The 18,256-nt window shown below is 45.1% G+C and overlaps 1 protein-coding gene across 1 annotated transcript in view; it reads right to left on the reverse strand.

The window, feature by feature from the left end:
• LOC136579000 (uncharacterized) overlaps nucleotides 1-18,256 on the reverse strand; it is a 72,679-nt gene that overhangs the window by 18,869 nt on the left and 35,554 nt on the right. The window contains exons 11-14 of the mRNA XM_066579242.1: nucleotides 17,156-17,236; nucleotides 9,825-9,970; nucleotides 5,282-5,398; nucleotides 2,867-2,921 (exon numbers count right to left, since the gene is read on the reverse strand). Of these exons, the coding sequence (XP_066435339.1) occupies nucleotides 2,867-2,921; nucleotides 5,282-5,398; nucleotides 9,825-9,970; nucleotides 17,156-17,236 (399 nt within the window). The remainder of the gene's footprint in view (nucleotides 1-2,866; nucleotides 2,922-5,281; nucleotides 5,399-9,824; nucleotides 9,971-17,155; nucleotides 17,237-18,256) is intronic.

An 18,256-nucleotide genomic window follows, 5' to 3' on the forward strand; every position in this document is an offset into this window, starting at 1 on the left:
TAAAGAAACACAAAAATATTTAATTATATTGCAGAACACAAACAGAAAGAAAGAAAAAAATTAAATCTTAGACTGTCCTCACGTTGCTCTGTGTGAACACGTGTATGTATGTATGTTGTATGTAAACACAGGACCCCATACACCCAAATGAAATCAGGAGAGTCCCTCTGCCCTCCGTCAGCACACTAGGTTTTCTTATATTGAGTATTAGCGCTAATAATACAATTTGTACTGGGCGGTATACACCGACATGCCGAACGTTATGGGGTAGCAGTATGCAAAGTGATTACAAGTGGCGTTCCCACGAATGACGGCCTGGGAATGCCCACATCTGTAGAAGAACACTGTTAGACAAGGCGATTTATCATTTGCCCAAGTGAATGACGTCACTTCGCTCTTGTGCAGCCTGTTTAGACAGATACGTCGTCCAAACTAGAATCGTTCAGGATGAGGGGCACATCTCTAAGCACCAAATCAACCAATCACATGTATGGGACTGCCCATACTACCGCTTGGGAATCAGACAAGGAGGCACTGCCATGTGTGGAGAGGCTCTGATAGACCCAAGTTCACAAGAGTAAGCACCCAGCTGAAAAGACGCTGCAGGCGAATGTGAATCCCGTATCACATCAATATAAGAGTCTCAAAGGGGATCAGTGTGCAGGGCAATAGAAGCGCACAACACCGAGCCACAAAAGCGCAATAGGGGTACACCCAAACAATAATAATATGCTAATGCTAAGTATATAGTTACATGCAAAGGTTTGTTGCCAAGGGGCTGATCATCAAACACAATACAGGGGTGGTACAATGATAACCAATTATCTAAGAGAGGCATTATTATATGCCAATACATAGTCAGGAGTCCAGTATATAACGCAAACTACAAACCAAATCAACTGACAAAGAGGCAACAGAAGGGAGAAAACCAATCAATAAAGCCATGAGTAACATCCAAAATCACCCCAAAAAGGTGAAGGGCACACAATTTCGATGACCTTGAAAGAGAGAAATCTCCACCATGGACCTCATTGACATGTCTAAACACAGGTTTGTTTCTTAAATTCTCAATACCCCCCAACATGTTCCAAGGCATGTCTTCTATACTCCCATGTGGTTCCCCAATGTAATCCGTACGGCAAGCCCAATGGCAAAGATAAGCTAGGCCATTACTGCGGCAACTACAAAAATCTAAGGTAAAAAAAAAAAAGTGACTCGTTACAGATCTGGTAGCAGATTTGGTAACTCCTAAAAAAGTACAGGTCTTACAGTTGCCACATTTAAAGATACCAAGGGGGCGCCGTTCAAGCCAAATCACAGTCTTCTGGGATCCAAAGTAGGCTGTGAATGAGCCAATCCCATAGACTCCGTCCCTTCCTAAATGTCACAGAGGGCCTGTCAGAGCATCAATATCACTATCTGCCTGTAACATGTCCCAATGTGCCAATCAGTCCGATGGTGGAATTCTTAGTACAATCAACATATCTCTTCTCTGGGATTCTATTGTGATTGCATCTAATTTCAGTAACAGATCCATACTGTCACGTGTGTATGAGGGAAGAGCCGCAACGCAGTCCCTTAGAATATGATCAACATAAATACTAATGTTACGTGTGATACAAGTCTTCCCTTAAGGGGAGAAGGCCCCTCATGTTTAATTAGAGTTTAATGGATTTTATAGAAAATCAAAAAAGAATGCTGATCGTACCAAACCCGGACTAGAAAAGAAAACAGGACTAGTTGAAGTCAGAAGTACAAAATCTGACCCATCAAACTGTCCAGCGTCTCCAAGGCAAAATATGGGAGGCAAAGTTTACCTGTGGAGTAATTGGAGTTGCAACCATATAACCAATATCCTTCAGAACTTTCCATAATGAGTGACCGCCTGTTTCCTGTGAATGGAGATGGGCGGGCTGGAAGGGCCTACGGCCGCTCCGACTCTGTTCACTGAGTGATGATCGCACAGGAACGATCATCGCCAGAACGACCTGTCGGGTGTGTGCGCCCGTTAACGGAGATGGGCAGGCTGAAGGGCCTACGGCGGCTCCAACTCTCTTCACCGAGTGATGATTGCACAGGAACGATCATCGTCAGAACGACTTGTCTGGTATGTCCGCCTGTTAACGGAGATGGGCGGGCTGGAAGGGTCTACAGCCGCTCCGACTCTATTCACTGAGTGATGATCGCACAGGAACGAACATCACCGGGACAACCTGTCAGGCATGTGTGCCCGTTAATGGAGATGGGCGGGCTAGAAGGGCCTACAGCCGCTCCGACTCTGTTCACTGAGTGATGACCGCACAGGAACGATCATCGCCAGAACAACCTGTCGGGTGTGTGCGCCCGTTAACGGAGATGGGCGGGCTGAAGGGCCTACGGCCGCTCCAACTCTCTTCACCGAGTGATGATTGCACAGGAACAAACATCGCCGGGACAATCTGTCGTCGAGTGTGTGTGCCTGTTAACGGAGATGGGCGGGCTGGAAAGGCCGCTCCGACTTTGTTCACTGAGTGATGACTGCACAAAAAGAATAATCGCCGGGACAACCTGTCTCGTATGTGCGCCCATTAACGGAGATGGGCGGGCTGAAGGGCCTGCGGCGGCTCCAACTCTCTTTACTAAGTGATGACCACATAGGAACGATCATCGCCAGAACGACCTGCCTGGTATGTGCGCCCGCTAACAGAGATGGGCGGGCTGAAGGGCCTACGGCCGCTCCGACTCTCTTCACTGAGTGATGATCATACAGGAACGATCATCGCCGGGACAACCTCAGGCATGTGCGCCCTACAGGTTGTCCCGTGTAAAAGCATCCTAACTTGTTAACAGAAGAAACAAAACAGAGTAAAGTACAAGGCACACTCACTTTTGTCTGCTGCCCTCAGAGTCATCATAGACTCCATCCATATGGAATTGTCAACCTGAAAAACATTCAAAACAACAGCAGATTCTAACATTAAAGTTACTTCCTTTCACACTTGGTCACAGGATTTGACAGTGTGACAAAGGCCTGGTGACCGCTGCTACCTGTGCAGAGAAAACCTTCATTTACACTTTTGACTACATATAAAATACATAACCAGTTGATGAACAGACACGTCCCTAATATCTCCTCTCTTGAAAGGGAACTTTGCCTGCAGCACCATTCTGGACCACTGAAAAGTGAATGGAGCACTGCGCTTCCAACTCTGTACTCTGACGCAGCACCACCACCCCCCCTCATCCCCCGTTAAGGCTATGTTCACATCTGCGTTAGGGACCGCCGTCAGGCAATTCCATTGCAGATACAGGGAGAGAAGACTTAAAAAACTGGTGAAGAGGCGCAACGCTCTAAGCCTGGTGGGAATTAAAAAAACAAGAGACGTTCGTACTACACAATCTATGATCTTTAATTGAACAACGTGTAAAGACAGCACATGAAAACGTGTTTCGGGGTCACAGCCCTTCATCAGTTCGGCTGGTTAAAATATGTAAACTAAGTGATAAGTACAAGAAGTAACGTTCAGAATGAGAAAAGAAGATAAGAAAATGGAAAAATTAAAAAAAATTTAAAAACAGGAGTTACATACGTAATATATACAGTCTAACAGCAGATATAAATATGTGCTTTATAGTTCTATCGACATTTAAACGATACATATTATGTATGCACTTTTTTTATTTATATTTACTTTTCTTTTTCCGTTTTCTTACCAACTTTTCTCATTCTGAACGTTACTTCTTGTACTGATCACTTAGTTTGTATGTTTTAACCAGTCAAACGGATGAAGCGCTGTGACCCCGAAATGCGTTTTCATATGCTGGCTTTACACGTTGTTCAATACAAGAGAAGTTTATATTAGACCATCTATGATCTCCAATTACCACCAAGTTTAGAGTGTTATGCCTCTTCACCAGACTTTTTAGTCTTTTCTCCCTCTTTATTTACGCCCATCTAGGTGGAGCGCCATCTGGTAGGCAGCACCTCTACCATGTTAAACACCTACTGAACCTCCAATATCCCAGATTCTTTTTGTTATATCACCATCCATCGGGTTTTGCTCCACCCTCACTTTTTTTTCTGCTACCGTTGCAATTCCCATTACTGATACGGCATAGAACTGCACACTGCCCTGCTACATGCACGTGCACTCACACACACACAGCCCTGTTACATGCATGTGCGTGCGTACACACACATACCTGTAGCTGGCATGTTAAATACTAAATGCCCACATACACCTGTAGTAATACATGACCCTCTCTATCTGCTTCCTGGTCACATGACATCATCAAAAGGTCCTGCTGATTCTGCAAGAACTTTGATCTTTGCTATGGTCTGTCTCTGTGTATATAAGATATGTGAGTGATCTCCAGTATTATGTGCTGGAGGGGATCGGACAGGGGGAGAGAGAGGGCTGTGAAGCCGCGGTATGTATGGCTGCACAATTCTCCAAAGGATCGATCGTGAATTGTTGAATCATTTAGTTAGCGGTCAGGGATCTCTGGATCTATCAGACCCCCCTGACTCTGGATGATTTCATCTTGCTATAAACTGCAGGGAAAAGCAGCAAACTGCGTCGTAGGGCACGTTCACACAGGCGCTCTGCCGGCAGAAACCGCATATGGGCTGCGATTGTCACTGCGCATACCTAGGAATCTGACGTCATGGATATGTGCAGTGTGACCTTAATCCCCCTTTCTGTTCAGAGCAGGGATGCGTGTGGAAAAGCTGCCCCTTTTGCAAAAGCTGCATATGGACAGCTTTTATCCGTAGCCCATTCTAGGTCTGCGTATGATACGCCGAGAAATAGTGCATGCTGCGATTTACTTCTCTTGTGTATCGATACGCAGGTGTGAATAGAACAACGAAAGTCCATTGACTTTCATTGCCTCCATTCACCGCATGTTACACGTGCGTAATACGCGTGGTGACAATACGCCCATGTGAACAGTAATTCTAATAATATAAGGGCAGACCGCATGGACCACGCTGACTGTTTCTACCGTCAATTTTTTAAGTTTCTACAATCACCTATAAGTCACACAAGCCAGATCAATGGCAGCCTATGGTGATTTGGGCAGCCAGTGTACTGATCAGCCATATATGATCCAGGTAATATATGTATAGCAGAATCATACTTCTTCACCTAAAAGGCATCACTACGGGAGCTAACCAGCAGTATTCATGCCACTAAAGCTAAGAAATGAACTTTAAACAGGTTACACTTTCAGGCAGCAAATCCGTTAAGTACAACAGAGCTTCCCTCACAAAAAGTCAATAGAAAAAACAAACGGATACCATGTACTTCTTTGCTCCCTCTTCTCGTTCTATCTCCAGCGCCATTCTTCGGATGAACCGCGACTGATCTTCTTTGCTGCTGGCCTGAGCCTTCAGGACATACGGATATACTCTTGCCTGTTTTGGAAAGTGTTATAAACGAAAATACTTCAAACAAGAATATGAAAGTGAACATTTATAAGTTTATTGTGAAATCACTTTTACTGAGAATTTAAAGGCTATGAAAACCTTTGTGCATGAAAAATCAATAAGCACTTAGTTTTCATTCTGATGCATGTAGTAAACATACTTGTTTTGCCTCATGTCCTCCAATGAGATGGTGGATGGGGCTGGTCTCTCTCATGAACCCTCCCCTCTGTTAGACCAGGTTCACACATGGCATTTTTGGTTGCGATTTTCATCCACAATTAAGAAACATTTATTTTTTTCAAAAGCATGTTTTAAAAAAAAAAATGCATGCGGTTTTTAACAATGCATACAGTTTAAAAAAAAACTTGAAAACCCTTTTTTCTGGATGCATTTTTTAAATTGCAGTTCAAAACAAGAGACGCCATGTTTAGAAAGTGGCCGCAGAGGCGGTGTAGCCACGCCCGCTCAATACTACACAATGCCATCTCTCCTTTACCATTTACTAGCTGGGGAGAGATTGGTGGCGGTAGAACAGATAAGCCTGGTTGGTTACAACACGTTGCCCTCCCTAGATCAAATGACAAGGTGGTGGGGACACAGCCTAAAGGCCCATTTAGACAACGATTATCACTCAAAATTCGCTGAAAAGCCATCTTTTTAGTGATAATCGTTGTGTGTAACTGCACTGACATCATGCAGTTTCTGTTAAGCCGTCGCTCATCGTTGTCTTTCAGCGTGCTGACAGACAACAATGAGCCTTAAAGGGGTTGTCCCGCGCCGAAACGGGTTTTTTTTTTTCCAACCCCCCCCCCCCCCCCCCCCGTTCGGCGCGAGACAACCCCGATGCAGGGACTTAAAAAAACAAAACAGCACAGCGCTTACCTGAATCCCCGCGCTCCGGTGACTTCTATACTTACCGGTTGAAGATGGCCGCTGGGGTCTGCTCCCTCCGTGGACCGCAGCTCTTCTGTGCGGTCCATTGCCGATTCCAGCCTCCTGATTGGCTGGAATCGGCACGTGACGGGGCGGAGCTACACGGAGCCCCATAGAGAACAGCAGAAGACCCGGACTGCGCAAGCGCGTCTAATTTGGCCATTAGACGGCGAAAATTAGACGGCAACCATGGAGACGGGGACGCCAGCAACGGAGCAGGTAAGTGAAAAACTTTTTATAACTTCTGTATGGCTCATAATTAATGCACAATGTACATTACAAAGTGCATTATTATGGCCATACAGAAGTGTATAGACCCACTTGCTGCCGCGGGACAACCCCTTTAACAGGGAATTATAGCGGCATACAGCTGATACTATATCCCGCTCCCTGAAGACAGGCTGGGTATGAAGAACACAGCGTTCCAGCTTTGTGCTCCATACCCGGCTCGGAGAGCTCCGCTGTATGACAGCCGGGCGCTCCGTGCAGAAAACATCTGGATGCAGAAGACAAGCGGGGACACACCGCTTGTCTTCTGCATCCTCTGCTCCGAGCGCTCGGCTGTATAACAGCCAGGCGCTCCCAGCGGGGAGCAGCTGGATGCAGAAGACAAGCGGGGACACCCCTCGTCTTCTGCATCCTCTGCTCCGAGCACTCGGCTGTATAACAGCCGGGCGCTCGGAGCGGGAAACAGCTGGACGCAGAAGACAAGCGGTGACAGCCCGCTTGTCTTCTGCATCCTCCGATCGCAGCACAAGGTGATCACTAACCTTGAGCCATCATCTTGCGCTGTAAATGACTTTTGAGCGATAATCTTTGTGTCTAAATGGGCCTTAGGCCAGGCTCTTGCGACCAGGTTGGATTCCACGTGTGGGAGGCCCGCAGCAGATTCCGGCCTGTGACCCTACATATGACAAGTAACTGTAATGCGTATGACTGTGTAGGCCTGCAGGCGGTCATACACACTACAGGGGGGTGGGGGGGAATGTGTTCATATTTCTCGTGCAGTTGCTTAGCGATGACGCTGGTACCTGCTGCCCATACATAATATTAATTGTGTATGGGCTGCAGGTCACACGCATGTATTGACATCAATGGAGTGGTGAAAAAGAGCATGCTGCGTTTTTCTTCCGCTCGTGGAATACGCAAATCATTCACGTGGGTGTGAAGGAAAATCTGAAGCTACATACCTTAGGCTGAACTGGATGGACATGTGTCTTTCTTTGACCTAACATCCTCTGTTACTATGACGGCTGCTGCTGTCACGCTCGGAGTCTTGGATTCCGCATATTATATTGTATTGATTTCTACGTATTGCTTCTAAATACTTCTCTGAGAATCTTTGTATCTGTGCTGGCTGTACCGAGTGGAAGATGAACCATTTTTGCAAAACAACTGTACTGCAATACAGCAAGTATTGCATGTTGGGGGTCTGGGGTCCGGTCTTTGTTTGTTCGCACTTTTAGTTAGTTGTTTAAATTGGAAGACCGAGGCTGGGTTCACACAGGACGGATTTGCCGCGGTTTTGCCGCACGGAATTTCACCGCGGCAAATCCGCCCGCGGCCGCTAATCTCGGGATTAGCCAGCCATGTGGACCAGATTTCTCAGAAATTTCGTCCACACGGGACGGCTAATCCGCTGCGGTAAGTCCGGCTGAAACGGCAGCTGCGGCCCCCGCAGCCGCGGTTTCAAAAGATGCAGCATGTCTATTTACCTTTCCTTTTTTGTTTATTTACGTCGCGGCCGCGCTGTCCTTTATGGGAGCATCGGCCGCAACGGAAAAGCGAGCGGCCAGGCCACTTCAAAGCCGCTGCGAGATTTCCGACGGGAATACGCCCGGTGTGAACCCAGCCCAAGAATTATCCAATTTAAAAAAAAAAAAAAAAAAACCCGCCAATAGTCGTCCCATGTAAATGGCCCTTAACACTAATAGTTTTAAATAATGTCTTCTGGGCCTTGTCCCATGGAAGAGTTTGTGCCTCTTGTTAACCCTATCCTTCCCAACTCTCCCACACATGGAGCGCTGCTTTGTTTTCTATTCCCTTAGATGGTTCTGAAATGGTCTTGGTCGGCCGGCATTCTAGTAGACGGTACAGTAAAATCCTAACTAGTTTTTCCTACAACCAGATTTAAGCTGCATGTTACCTCCATAGGGAGAATTGTTACTTATTTCTGGCAACTTGTGCAAAAAACACTTCAGTAGGGAGAAAAAAAAAAAGGAGTCATTAATAAGTCTGTCAAAAGTTTTTCACTATAATGTAACTTTTAGGTCGGTGTAGAGGAGCTACAAATCAAACATCCAAAGCTGATGGCCACAAAGGAAGTTTTTTTTCTATAACCCTTTAGTGACGGCCAATACGCCTTATTACAGACCTCACTAAGGGGCTTTAAACCTGCACGTACATCTCGTTAAGGCTGTGGTTTGGCGGACTGACAGCCAGGCTCCAGCTCTAACATGTAGGAGGGGATAAACCTCAGACTCCGGCAGCTTAACCCCTTACATGCCACAATGAATAGCAACTGCAGCATGTAAGCAGATTACAGGGCAAGGACGCTGCTTCTATCACCCACTGGTACTCTGCAATAAAATCACAAGGTAGCAATGTTTTGCCATGTCAGACCAAGGCCTGATAAAGGCCTCCATGTCTGCCATGTAACTTGGCCTAACAGGAGGATCTAATAGACTGTTGCCATAGGCTTAGTACAATGTAGTACATAAGTAAAGCACTGTCCTATCTTGGCAATCAAGCAACCGCATCTTCAAGTCCATCCCCTGAGGGACTATAATATAGGGTCAAAAAAAAGTTTAATAAAATTTAATTAAAATTTTTTTTAAAAAGTCTTACAAAATTGATAAAAATACCAAAAACTAATTTTAAAAAACAACACATAATAGGTACTACAGCATTCATAAAAATCCAAACAATAAAAAGATTTTATTCTTTATCTCACGTGGTGAAAACTGCAATATAAAAATTTTAAAAATAATGCCAGAACTACCATTTTTCTTTCATTAGTCTCCCCCCCCCCCCCCCAAAAAAAATCCAAAAAGTCACATCTACCTTAATATAGAACCAATAAAAACAACTCTTCCCCCAAAAAAACCCCAAGACCTCACATAGCTCAGTTACAGGAAGAAGTACAAATGTTACGGGTCCTAAAATGCAAATTCAATTGCTTATAACACACATGTACCCCAGAGTGGGGCCATTAAAAATAAACTCATCCCACAAACAACAAGCCTGCATATGGCAATGTTAATGACTTATGGCTCTTGCATTGTGGCAATGAAAATTTATTGATCCTCAAGGCACAAAAAAGGCCGGTCACTAAGGGGTTAAAATGATTCAATGAGAGAAAACGTCACAGAAACACCAGTGTAGGAAGTCCACAGCGTTGGAGAGTCATATATGACTCTTTCTTCCTTCAAATAAACTGGCAAACATTCTGATATTCCAGAAAAAAGTCACAAATACTCACCAGATAAAGTTTTCGGTGACGGAAGCCAGCCAAGTGCTCCACCATCGGGTCAACATCTGCGTCACACTCACAAAGCTCACAAAAATATTTTATTTCAATTTGATTTCCTCTTATATTCAAGCGATACTCCAGCACATACTCCAAACCTGTGGAAACAGAGAAAGTTACCCGAAAGAGGATTCCCACACAAAGCCTAAGAATCTGACTTTAGCTGCTAAGTTTATGGAAACGGTGATATCCAATTGCAGTAGCCAATTAGAACAATCATTATAGAGCAGCGCCATATTCCACAGAATGTTACAGATCCGAGTACACGTACGGGCAAAAATCAGCCAGTAACCCAAGAAACAAGTTCAACAATGGGAAGGCCGGCTCTGCTCCCAATCTAGGAGGAAACAAGGGCAACATAAGGAGGTACCAGCGTTTGTTCTGTACAACGGCCCAGACTTCTTCTAGAAATGGGGTACAGCTGTAGGTAGATTTGTACAAAACATAGGACAGATGTCAAGAAAGTAACTTTGCCTATCAGGTACCGAGAAGCAAAGTCCTACAAGACAGCCAGCATGATTGCACCACTTGGAAATATGACCAACCCAACCAAATATCTTTAAGTTAAAAAAACAAAAACCCTAACAAGCCCCGACTGCTTTTCTAAGGCCACGCAGTCACTGGCCGTCACCTGAGCGCTCATTCGGCCAACGTTATTTCTCCCAGCTCCGCATCTACATAAAAACACTTGAGTCAACATGCTTGATCCTTCTTTCTCCTTCACTTCACTTCGTCCATGGGGAAATATTAGGGGGCCTTCCATACAAACAGTGGGCCAACTGACACGACTTGTTCCTAAAGTGTAAGAGGCCTTAAGGTTCTACATTTTGGATGGAAATGTCCTTCAAGGACTTGTTCCCCCCGCAGGGTTCTGCACAGTTTTCTGGTTTTGAATTTTATTTCATGCAGATAAAACCCATAGAAGAAACATTTTCCATCGTGGTCAATACAAGAGTGTGAACCTGGGGGAAGAAAGTGCCAATAAAGTGGGGAAGAGGCATTCTTCTCCAATAAGATATATTACAACGTTTCTTCGGTCTTTGCTTGTACTAATGAATGTTTACCGATTTATGGAAAGTTGGTTATAAATGGAGGTACAAGTTAACCGTTCTAGAATTTTATCTTAAAACAGCCCCCTCCACTTCCCTTCATCCACATCCTCTTCCGCCCCCGTTTGAACTTGTTGGGTTCTTCTTTCTTTCCAGCATACGAACTATATAATGTGCAGTTTACCATAAGCATCACCATGCGGTAGGAGCCTAAATTATTCCTAAACACCCCGGCCAGCGCGCACTACTTGTTACCGCTAGATCTCGTAGTAGAACTTATTATGACGGCATCTGCACTAGAGATTATAGAAGGGCAAACCCAACCGGCCACTGGTGTCAATGCCACCAAGCAAGAGACATTGTCTGATCGCTAGTTCCAAGGAAGCACAAACCTGACATAACCTGTATGTTGTACATACAGACATAAGATTGGGGCCGCAATGGGTATGTTTCTGAACACGGGACAAACAGGGGGATCCATTCTGAGGTGCACATCTTCATTCATATGTGTGATGTAGAAAAACGGTTTTTAAAAATTACACAATTGCGGGGGGGGGGGGGGGGGGGATATTGAAAATCATGACAAAAACTAAATATCCATGAGCAGGAAGTGTGGAGCAACTATTAGTAGTAAAGTGTTCTTTGTGAGAAAGGTGGTAGGGTGCTGTCAATCCAATTCCTGTCACCATAGGTAGGGGCCGTGACAGTGCTAGTCGCGAAAGGAAGAAACTAGACTGTAGGCGCAACCCCTATAACATAAAGACAAACGGATTAACCTATGTGTTGCTAAGCAATTAATTAATAAAGAACAACCAGGTTAATCTCTTTCTCCAAGTGCGTCTTGTATTATAAGGGTGTCACCAACAGTCTGTTTGTTTCTGTCACAACAAAAACTAAACATGTACTTAAACTGAAAGCTACGGTACATCAGTACAGAACATGGAAGAGATGGCAAAACTTCAGTCAGTTGTAACTGTACATGTCACCAACACTGTAATTAGTGATCTGACACAGGTCCCCATACATCCCACTATTTACTCCACTTCGCTTCCTAGTAGCTGCTGCTTTTCATAGAGGACCCCTTCAACACCAGCCGTTAAAGGGGTTTCCTGGGACTTAAAGAATCCCAGGCTTAAAATTCTATAAAATGAAGAATGTAAACTCCCCTACGTCAAAGGGTGCCCGTTTAAGCACTGGAGCCCCGAAGCCTGCCATTTGGACCCTTCAAGAAATCGAAGGGCAGTCATGTGACTGCTCAGCCAATCACAGGCGGTGACTCATCCATGGTCGCTGAAGTAAGAGCGTGTGCATTTTTATTTTATTTTACACAATTTGAAGCACAGGAAATTTTTTTATTTTTTTTTTTTAAGTTTCGGAAAACGCCTTTAATCAGCTGTTTGCACACCAGTTCTACAAGACAACTTAATTTTTTAAGTTTCACATCTTAAGCAAAAGGTTTCTCCAATGGTGCAGCTGAACTGTCTCAGTGTTCCAATAGACACATCTTATGACGCCTACTTTTAGACTGGTTTTTCTGAAGACAGGTCACTGAAAAGAACTAAAATGTAACATATACTAGTAAAACCGAAAATGGCGCACACACAAGACATATAATTAGTCATATATTTAACGGATCATCATTTGTGATCCTAGAATATGACAGAGTGCAATTCATTAATATAATAGTGATGGCCAAGAGGGAACTTTCCTAATGTAATCTATGATTTACATACCTTAAAGGGGTTGTCCCGCGAAAGCAAGTGGGTCTATACACTTCTGTATGGCCATATTAATGCACTTTGTAATGTACATCGTGCATTAATTATGAGCCATACAGAAGTTATTCACTTACCTGTTCCGTTGCTGGCGTCCCCGTCTCCATGGTGCCGTCTAATTTCAGCGTCTAATCGCCCGATTAGACGCGCTTGCGCAGTCCGGTCTTCTCACTGGTGAATGGGGCCGCTCGTGCCGGAGAGCTGGTCCTCGTAGCTCCGCCCCGTCACGTGTGCCGATTCCAGCCAATCAGGAGGCTGGAATCGGCAATGGAACGCACAGAGCCCACGGTGCACCATGGGAGAAGACCTGCGGTCCACCGTGGGTGAAGATCCCGGCGGCCATCTTCGCAAGGTAAGTAAGAAGTCACCGGAGCGCGGGGATTCGGGTAAGTACTATCCGTTTGTTTGTTTTTTTAAACCCCTGCATCGGGTTTGTCTCGCGCCGAACGGGGGGGTTATTGAAAAAAAAAAAAAAACGTTTCGGCGCGGGGCAACCCCTTTAACGACTCATCAATACGAGGATCAAAATACTCACTCATATAGACGCTAGACACATGCCTACTAGGTTGATGACACCGGTATAGGTACCACAATCAACAAGGTTTGATATCCTGATGTTCTATCTATCTCAATTAACCGTCAAAGGATGTCCAACTCCGTTACGGACATCAGTATAGGTACGGACATCAGTATAGGTACCGCCATCAGCAGGACTTTGTGTCCTATTACAGTTTTCGCTCTATCAATTGGCCATCAGAGAGACTAATATCAGTCTCTTTATTAATATAGACACATAGATCCCAAAGCAAATGCCTGTTTACAACTTGAAATCTTTTTCAAGAAAGTCATTGAATGAAAGAGTAGAACCTAAATAGACCTAGATGTTATATTTATGAAAACATGTGTGACCCCAATGCATAGAACCGTTGGGAAAGTAATAGTTGTGGCGTAAGAGTATAAGGATGCTGCCTTATGTACCAGCACCAAAGATACCGCACTGTCACTCTATAAGACTGTCCCGGATCTTCCCTCTTTCTAAACTAGACTGGCTAGGTTTCTTTCCATTTGCTGTTCCCTGTCTCTTTATTTAGATTAGCTACATAGTGCTCATTCTTCTAAAAGCCGCCCGTCTCCAGCGCTCATTCTTCTAAAAGCCGCCCGTCTCCAGCGCTCATTCTTCTAAAAGCCGCCCGTCTCCAGCGCTCATTCTTCTAAAAGCCGCCCGTCTCCAGCGCTCATTCTTCTAAAAGCCGCCCGTCTCCAGCGCTCATTCTTCTAAAAGCTGCCCTCGTCTAGCGCTCATTCTTCTAAAAGCTGCCCTCGTCTAGCGCTCATTCTTCTAAAAGCTGCCCTCGTCTAGCGCTCATTCTTCTAAAAGCTGCCCTCGTCTAGCGCTCATTCTTCTAAAAGCTGCCCTCGTCTAGCGCTCATTCTTCTAAAAGCTGCCCGTCTCTAGCGCTCATTCTTCTAAAAGCTGCCCGTCTCTAGCGCTCATTCTTCTAAAAGCTGCCCGTCTCTAGCGCTCATTCTTCTAAAAGCTGCCCTCGTCTAGCGCTCATTCTTCTAAAAGCTGCCCTCGTCTAGCGCTCATTCTTCTAAAAGCTGCCCTCGTCTAGCGCTCATTCTTCTAAAAGCTGCCCTCGTCTAGCGCTCATTCTTCTAAAAGCTGCCCTCGTCTAGCGCTCATTCTTCTAAAAGCTGCCCTCGTCTAGCGCTCATTCTTCTAAAAGCTGCCCTCGTCTAGCGCTCATTCTTCTAAAAGCTGCCCGTCTCTAGCGCTCATTCTTCTAAAAGCTGCCCGTCTCTAGCGCTCATTCTTCTAAAAGCTGCCCTCGTCTAGCGCTCATTCTTCTAAAAGCTGCCCTCGTCTAGCGCTCATTCTTCTAAAAGCTGCCCTCGTCTAGCGCTCATTCTTCTAAAAGCTGCCCTCGTCTAGCGCTCATTCTTCTAAAAGCTGCCCTCGTCTAGCGCTCATTCTTCTAAAAGCTGCCCTCGTCTAGCGCTCATTCTTCTAAAAGCTGCCCTCGTCTAGCGCTCATTCTTCTAAAAGCTGCCCGTCTCTAGCGCTCATTCTTCTAAAAGCTGCCCGTCTCTAGCGCTCATTTTTCTAAAAGCTGCCCGTCTCTAGCGCTCATTCTTCTAAAAGCTGCCCTCGTCTAGCGCTCATTCTTCTAAAAGCTGCCCTCGTCTAGCGCTCATTCTTCTAAAAGCTGCCCTCGTCTAGCGCTCATTCTTCTAAAAGCTGCCCTCGTCTAGCGCTCATTCTTCTAAAAGCTGCCCTCGTCTAGCGCTCATTCTTCTAAAAGCTGCCCTCGTCTAGCGCTCATTCTTCTAAAAGCTGCCCTCGTCTAGCGCTCATTCTTCTAAAAGCTGCCCTCGTCTAGCGCTCATTCTTCTAAAAGCTGCCCTCGTCTAGCGCTCATTCTTCTAAAAGCTGCCCTCGTCTAGCGCTCATTCTTCTAAAAGCTGCCCTCGTCTAGCGCTCATTCTTCTAAAAGCTGCCCTCGTCTAGCGCTCATTCTTCTAAAAGCTGCCCTCGTCTAGCGCTCATTCTTCTAAAAGCTGCCCTCGTCTAGCGCTCATTCTTCTAAAAGCTGCCCTCGTCTAGCGCTCATTCTTCTAAAAGCTGCCCGTCTCTAGCGCTCATTCTTCTAAAAGCTGCCCTCGTCTAGCGCTCATTCTTCTAATAGCTGCCTTCGTCTAGCGCTCATTCTTCTAAAAGCTGCCCGTCTCTAGCGCTCATTCTTCTAAAAGCTGCCCTCGTCTAGCGCTCATTCTTCTAATAGCTGCCTTCGTCTAGCGCTCATTCTTCTAAAAGCTGCCCGTCTCTAGCGCTCATTCTTCTAAAAGCTGCCCGTCTCTAGCGCTCATTCTTCTAAAAGCTGCCCGTCTCTAGCGCTCATTCTTCTAAAAGCTGCCCGTCTCTAGCGCTCATTCCTCTAAAAGCTGCCCGTCTCTAGCGCTCATTCTTCTAAAAGCTGCCCGTCTCTAGCGCTCATTCTTCTAAAAGCTGCCCGTCTCTAGCGCTCATTCTTCTAAAAGCTGCCCGTCTCTAGCGCTCATTCTTCTAAAAGCTGCCCGTCTCTAGCGCTCATTCTTCTAAAAGCTGCCCGTCTCTAGCGCTCATTCTTCTAAAAGCTGCCCGTCTCTAGCGCTCATTCTTCTAAAAGCTGCCTATAGGAGAGCAAGATCCCATCCTATAAATCGAGGCGCTCTCCTTTCTTAGAAGCTTTTGATCTATATTGCCCCTATGACTGTTAGTTCTTAGGAGCTCATTTCGCTGGAATTTGATCGTATCGGGGTTGCTATTATGATGCTCTCGCACATGAGTCGCCAGGCTCGTCTCTTCCTCCCTGTTGATATTTCCAATATGGGCCAAAATCCTTAGTCGTAGTTGTCTAGGCTTTCTGATGTAGTCCATCAGGCATGGACATGAGGCCAAATAAATGACCCCACTAGGTTTGCAATTTATGAAGTCCCTAATACTGTAACTTGTTCCAGTTACAGAACTCACAAAAGGTGGACCCTTTCTTCATGTATTTGCAGGCTTTGCAATGTAAACAGGGATAAGAACCCTTAATCGGATTGAATGCCAGCCAAGCCATGGGTGATGGTTCTTTTGTGAATTTCAATAGCCCGTAGAAGGTCGCAATCTGGGGCTGTTGGGGACAAAGGTATTGATATCCCCTCTCACTTATAAGACAGGCCTCTTTTGCTGGTATTAGGATCTTTCTCAGGGCCTGAATAAAAGCATCTGTTGGATCTTGTGTCAATCTAGCATAATTGCAGCTGTCCTTCAGAATGTTCATACACATCTCTCCATCTAAGAGGACAATATTTCCCCCTTTATCCGAGGGCTTCACTATGATGGACATATCATTTTCATAGGACAAAAGAGCTTTATTCTCCCGTGGATAAATTCTGATGACGATATACGTTACTTTATGAGAGTGTAATAAGTTCATTATTGATCATGACCTCAAAGATCTGTAGATATGGACACTTACAAGTTGGGGGGAGTGCTGGTGTTCTTCACTTTCAGGTTAGTGAAAAGGCCCTCTCCCAAGTATCTTTGACCCTCTAGAGATAATTCCTCTAGAAAATTAGAGTATCAATCTCTTTAGGTTCGATGCCCAACTCCAGACACTTATTACGGCCTTGGGTGGCAAAATACTTATGCCTTCTAAGCTTCTTTAAGAAAAGCGAAATATCTTTAGTCCATCCAAAGCTGCTAAACCTATTGTTCGGTATAAACGAAAGACCCCTTTTCAAAACTGCCAACACCCCTATAGAGAAGCTTCTCGTAGAGAGATGATTTGAAGTTCGTCGACGCGGTTATGTGGTGCACAGGAATCTTCCTCCCTTGAAAAACGTTTTTTCTATTGATGAGGGGCTGACATCCCTCTTCTTTCCCTTAGCATATAGCTTGTAATGGGGGGGTCCTAATGAGAAGACCTACCAATGAGAGGCTCCCTGTCCGCTCTGGATACGTAATCCTTCAACTTTATAATATGTCTTCCGCTGTTTCTAGGCACGCTTCCTGTAAAACAAACCAATTGTAAGAAGACACATGGCCAGCTGAGAGGTGTTGGCTGTACTCGGCAATGGTCTAGAAATTACTTTTAAAAGGGTCTTAAAGGGGTTTATCAGCTCCTAAAGCCGATGACCTATCCTCAGGATAAAAATGTGGAGACGAACAAATGTCAGCAGCAAATCTTCAAGCATATGGCATTAGGATAAAAAAGGCTTGATATAAGACAAATGTAGATGAAACAATGCTGGGGAAAAGGGATACAATGTTTTTTTAATTTTTTTGCAGCCGATATGCTATTGCTAATTCTCAGGGAGGGTCATCAATAGCTGATCAGCGCAGGCGCAGCGCTCAGGACCCCGGCGGTCACAGTGCAACGCAGTGGCCCGGCATGGTAATGCAGGAACAGCGCCCATTGAAATGAATGGTCAGGCAAAGGTCCCGGTAAATGACCTATTGATGGATAGGCCCTCTATAATATGTACAATATTTTCAATATCAAAGTGTGATAACGCAATTTGAGGGCTCGTTCACACCAGCAAGTTTTTTTTGACAGTTTCACAACAAAAGGAAATCAGAAAACTGGAGTAAAACTTTCAGCTTCCATCAGTTTTTCAGCATTTAAAACGAATACGTTTTCTTGTGCAGCTGATAACAGGCGGAGGTTCTTCTTCAATGAATGTGGCTCAATGGTTAGCAATGCCAGGGTCCTAGGTTCAAATCTCATCAATGGCAACATCAACTTCGAAAACCCCCATACAGTTCTAACCCTTGGTCAGAGCTGAACCTATATCTTCAATACTGCGATGCAGCGGTGCCAACAACTGAGCCTCTTATTGTTCTTTCATTGCCAGAGAAAGAAGAGCAGGAAGAATAAAACACAACGAGAACATAAAAACCAACACAGCTGTCACCCTTGGTCAGATCTGATACTAGAACTTCAGAACTGCAAGGCGGCAGTGCTAAGGACTGAGCCACCATGCTCTCTTTCTTCTCCTTCTGAGAATACAAATAGAGCGAAGGAGAAGA

This window comes from Eleutherodactylus coqui, chromosome 9 (assembly GCF_035609145.1).
Source record: "Eleutherodactylus coqui strain aEleCoq1 chromosome 9, aEleCoq1.hap1, whole genome shotgun sequence".
Taxonomy (NCBI): domain Eukaryota; kingdom Metazoa; phylum Chordata; class Amphibia; order Anura; family Eleutherodactylidae; genus Eleutherodactylus; species Eleutherodactylus coqui.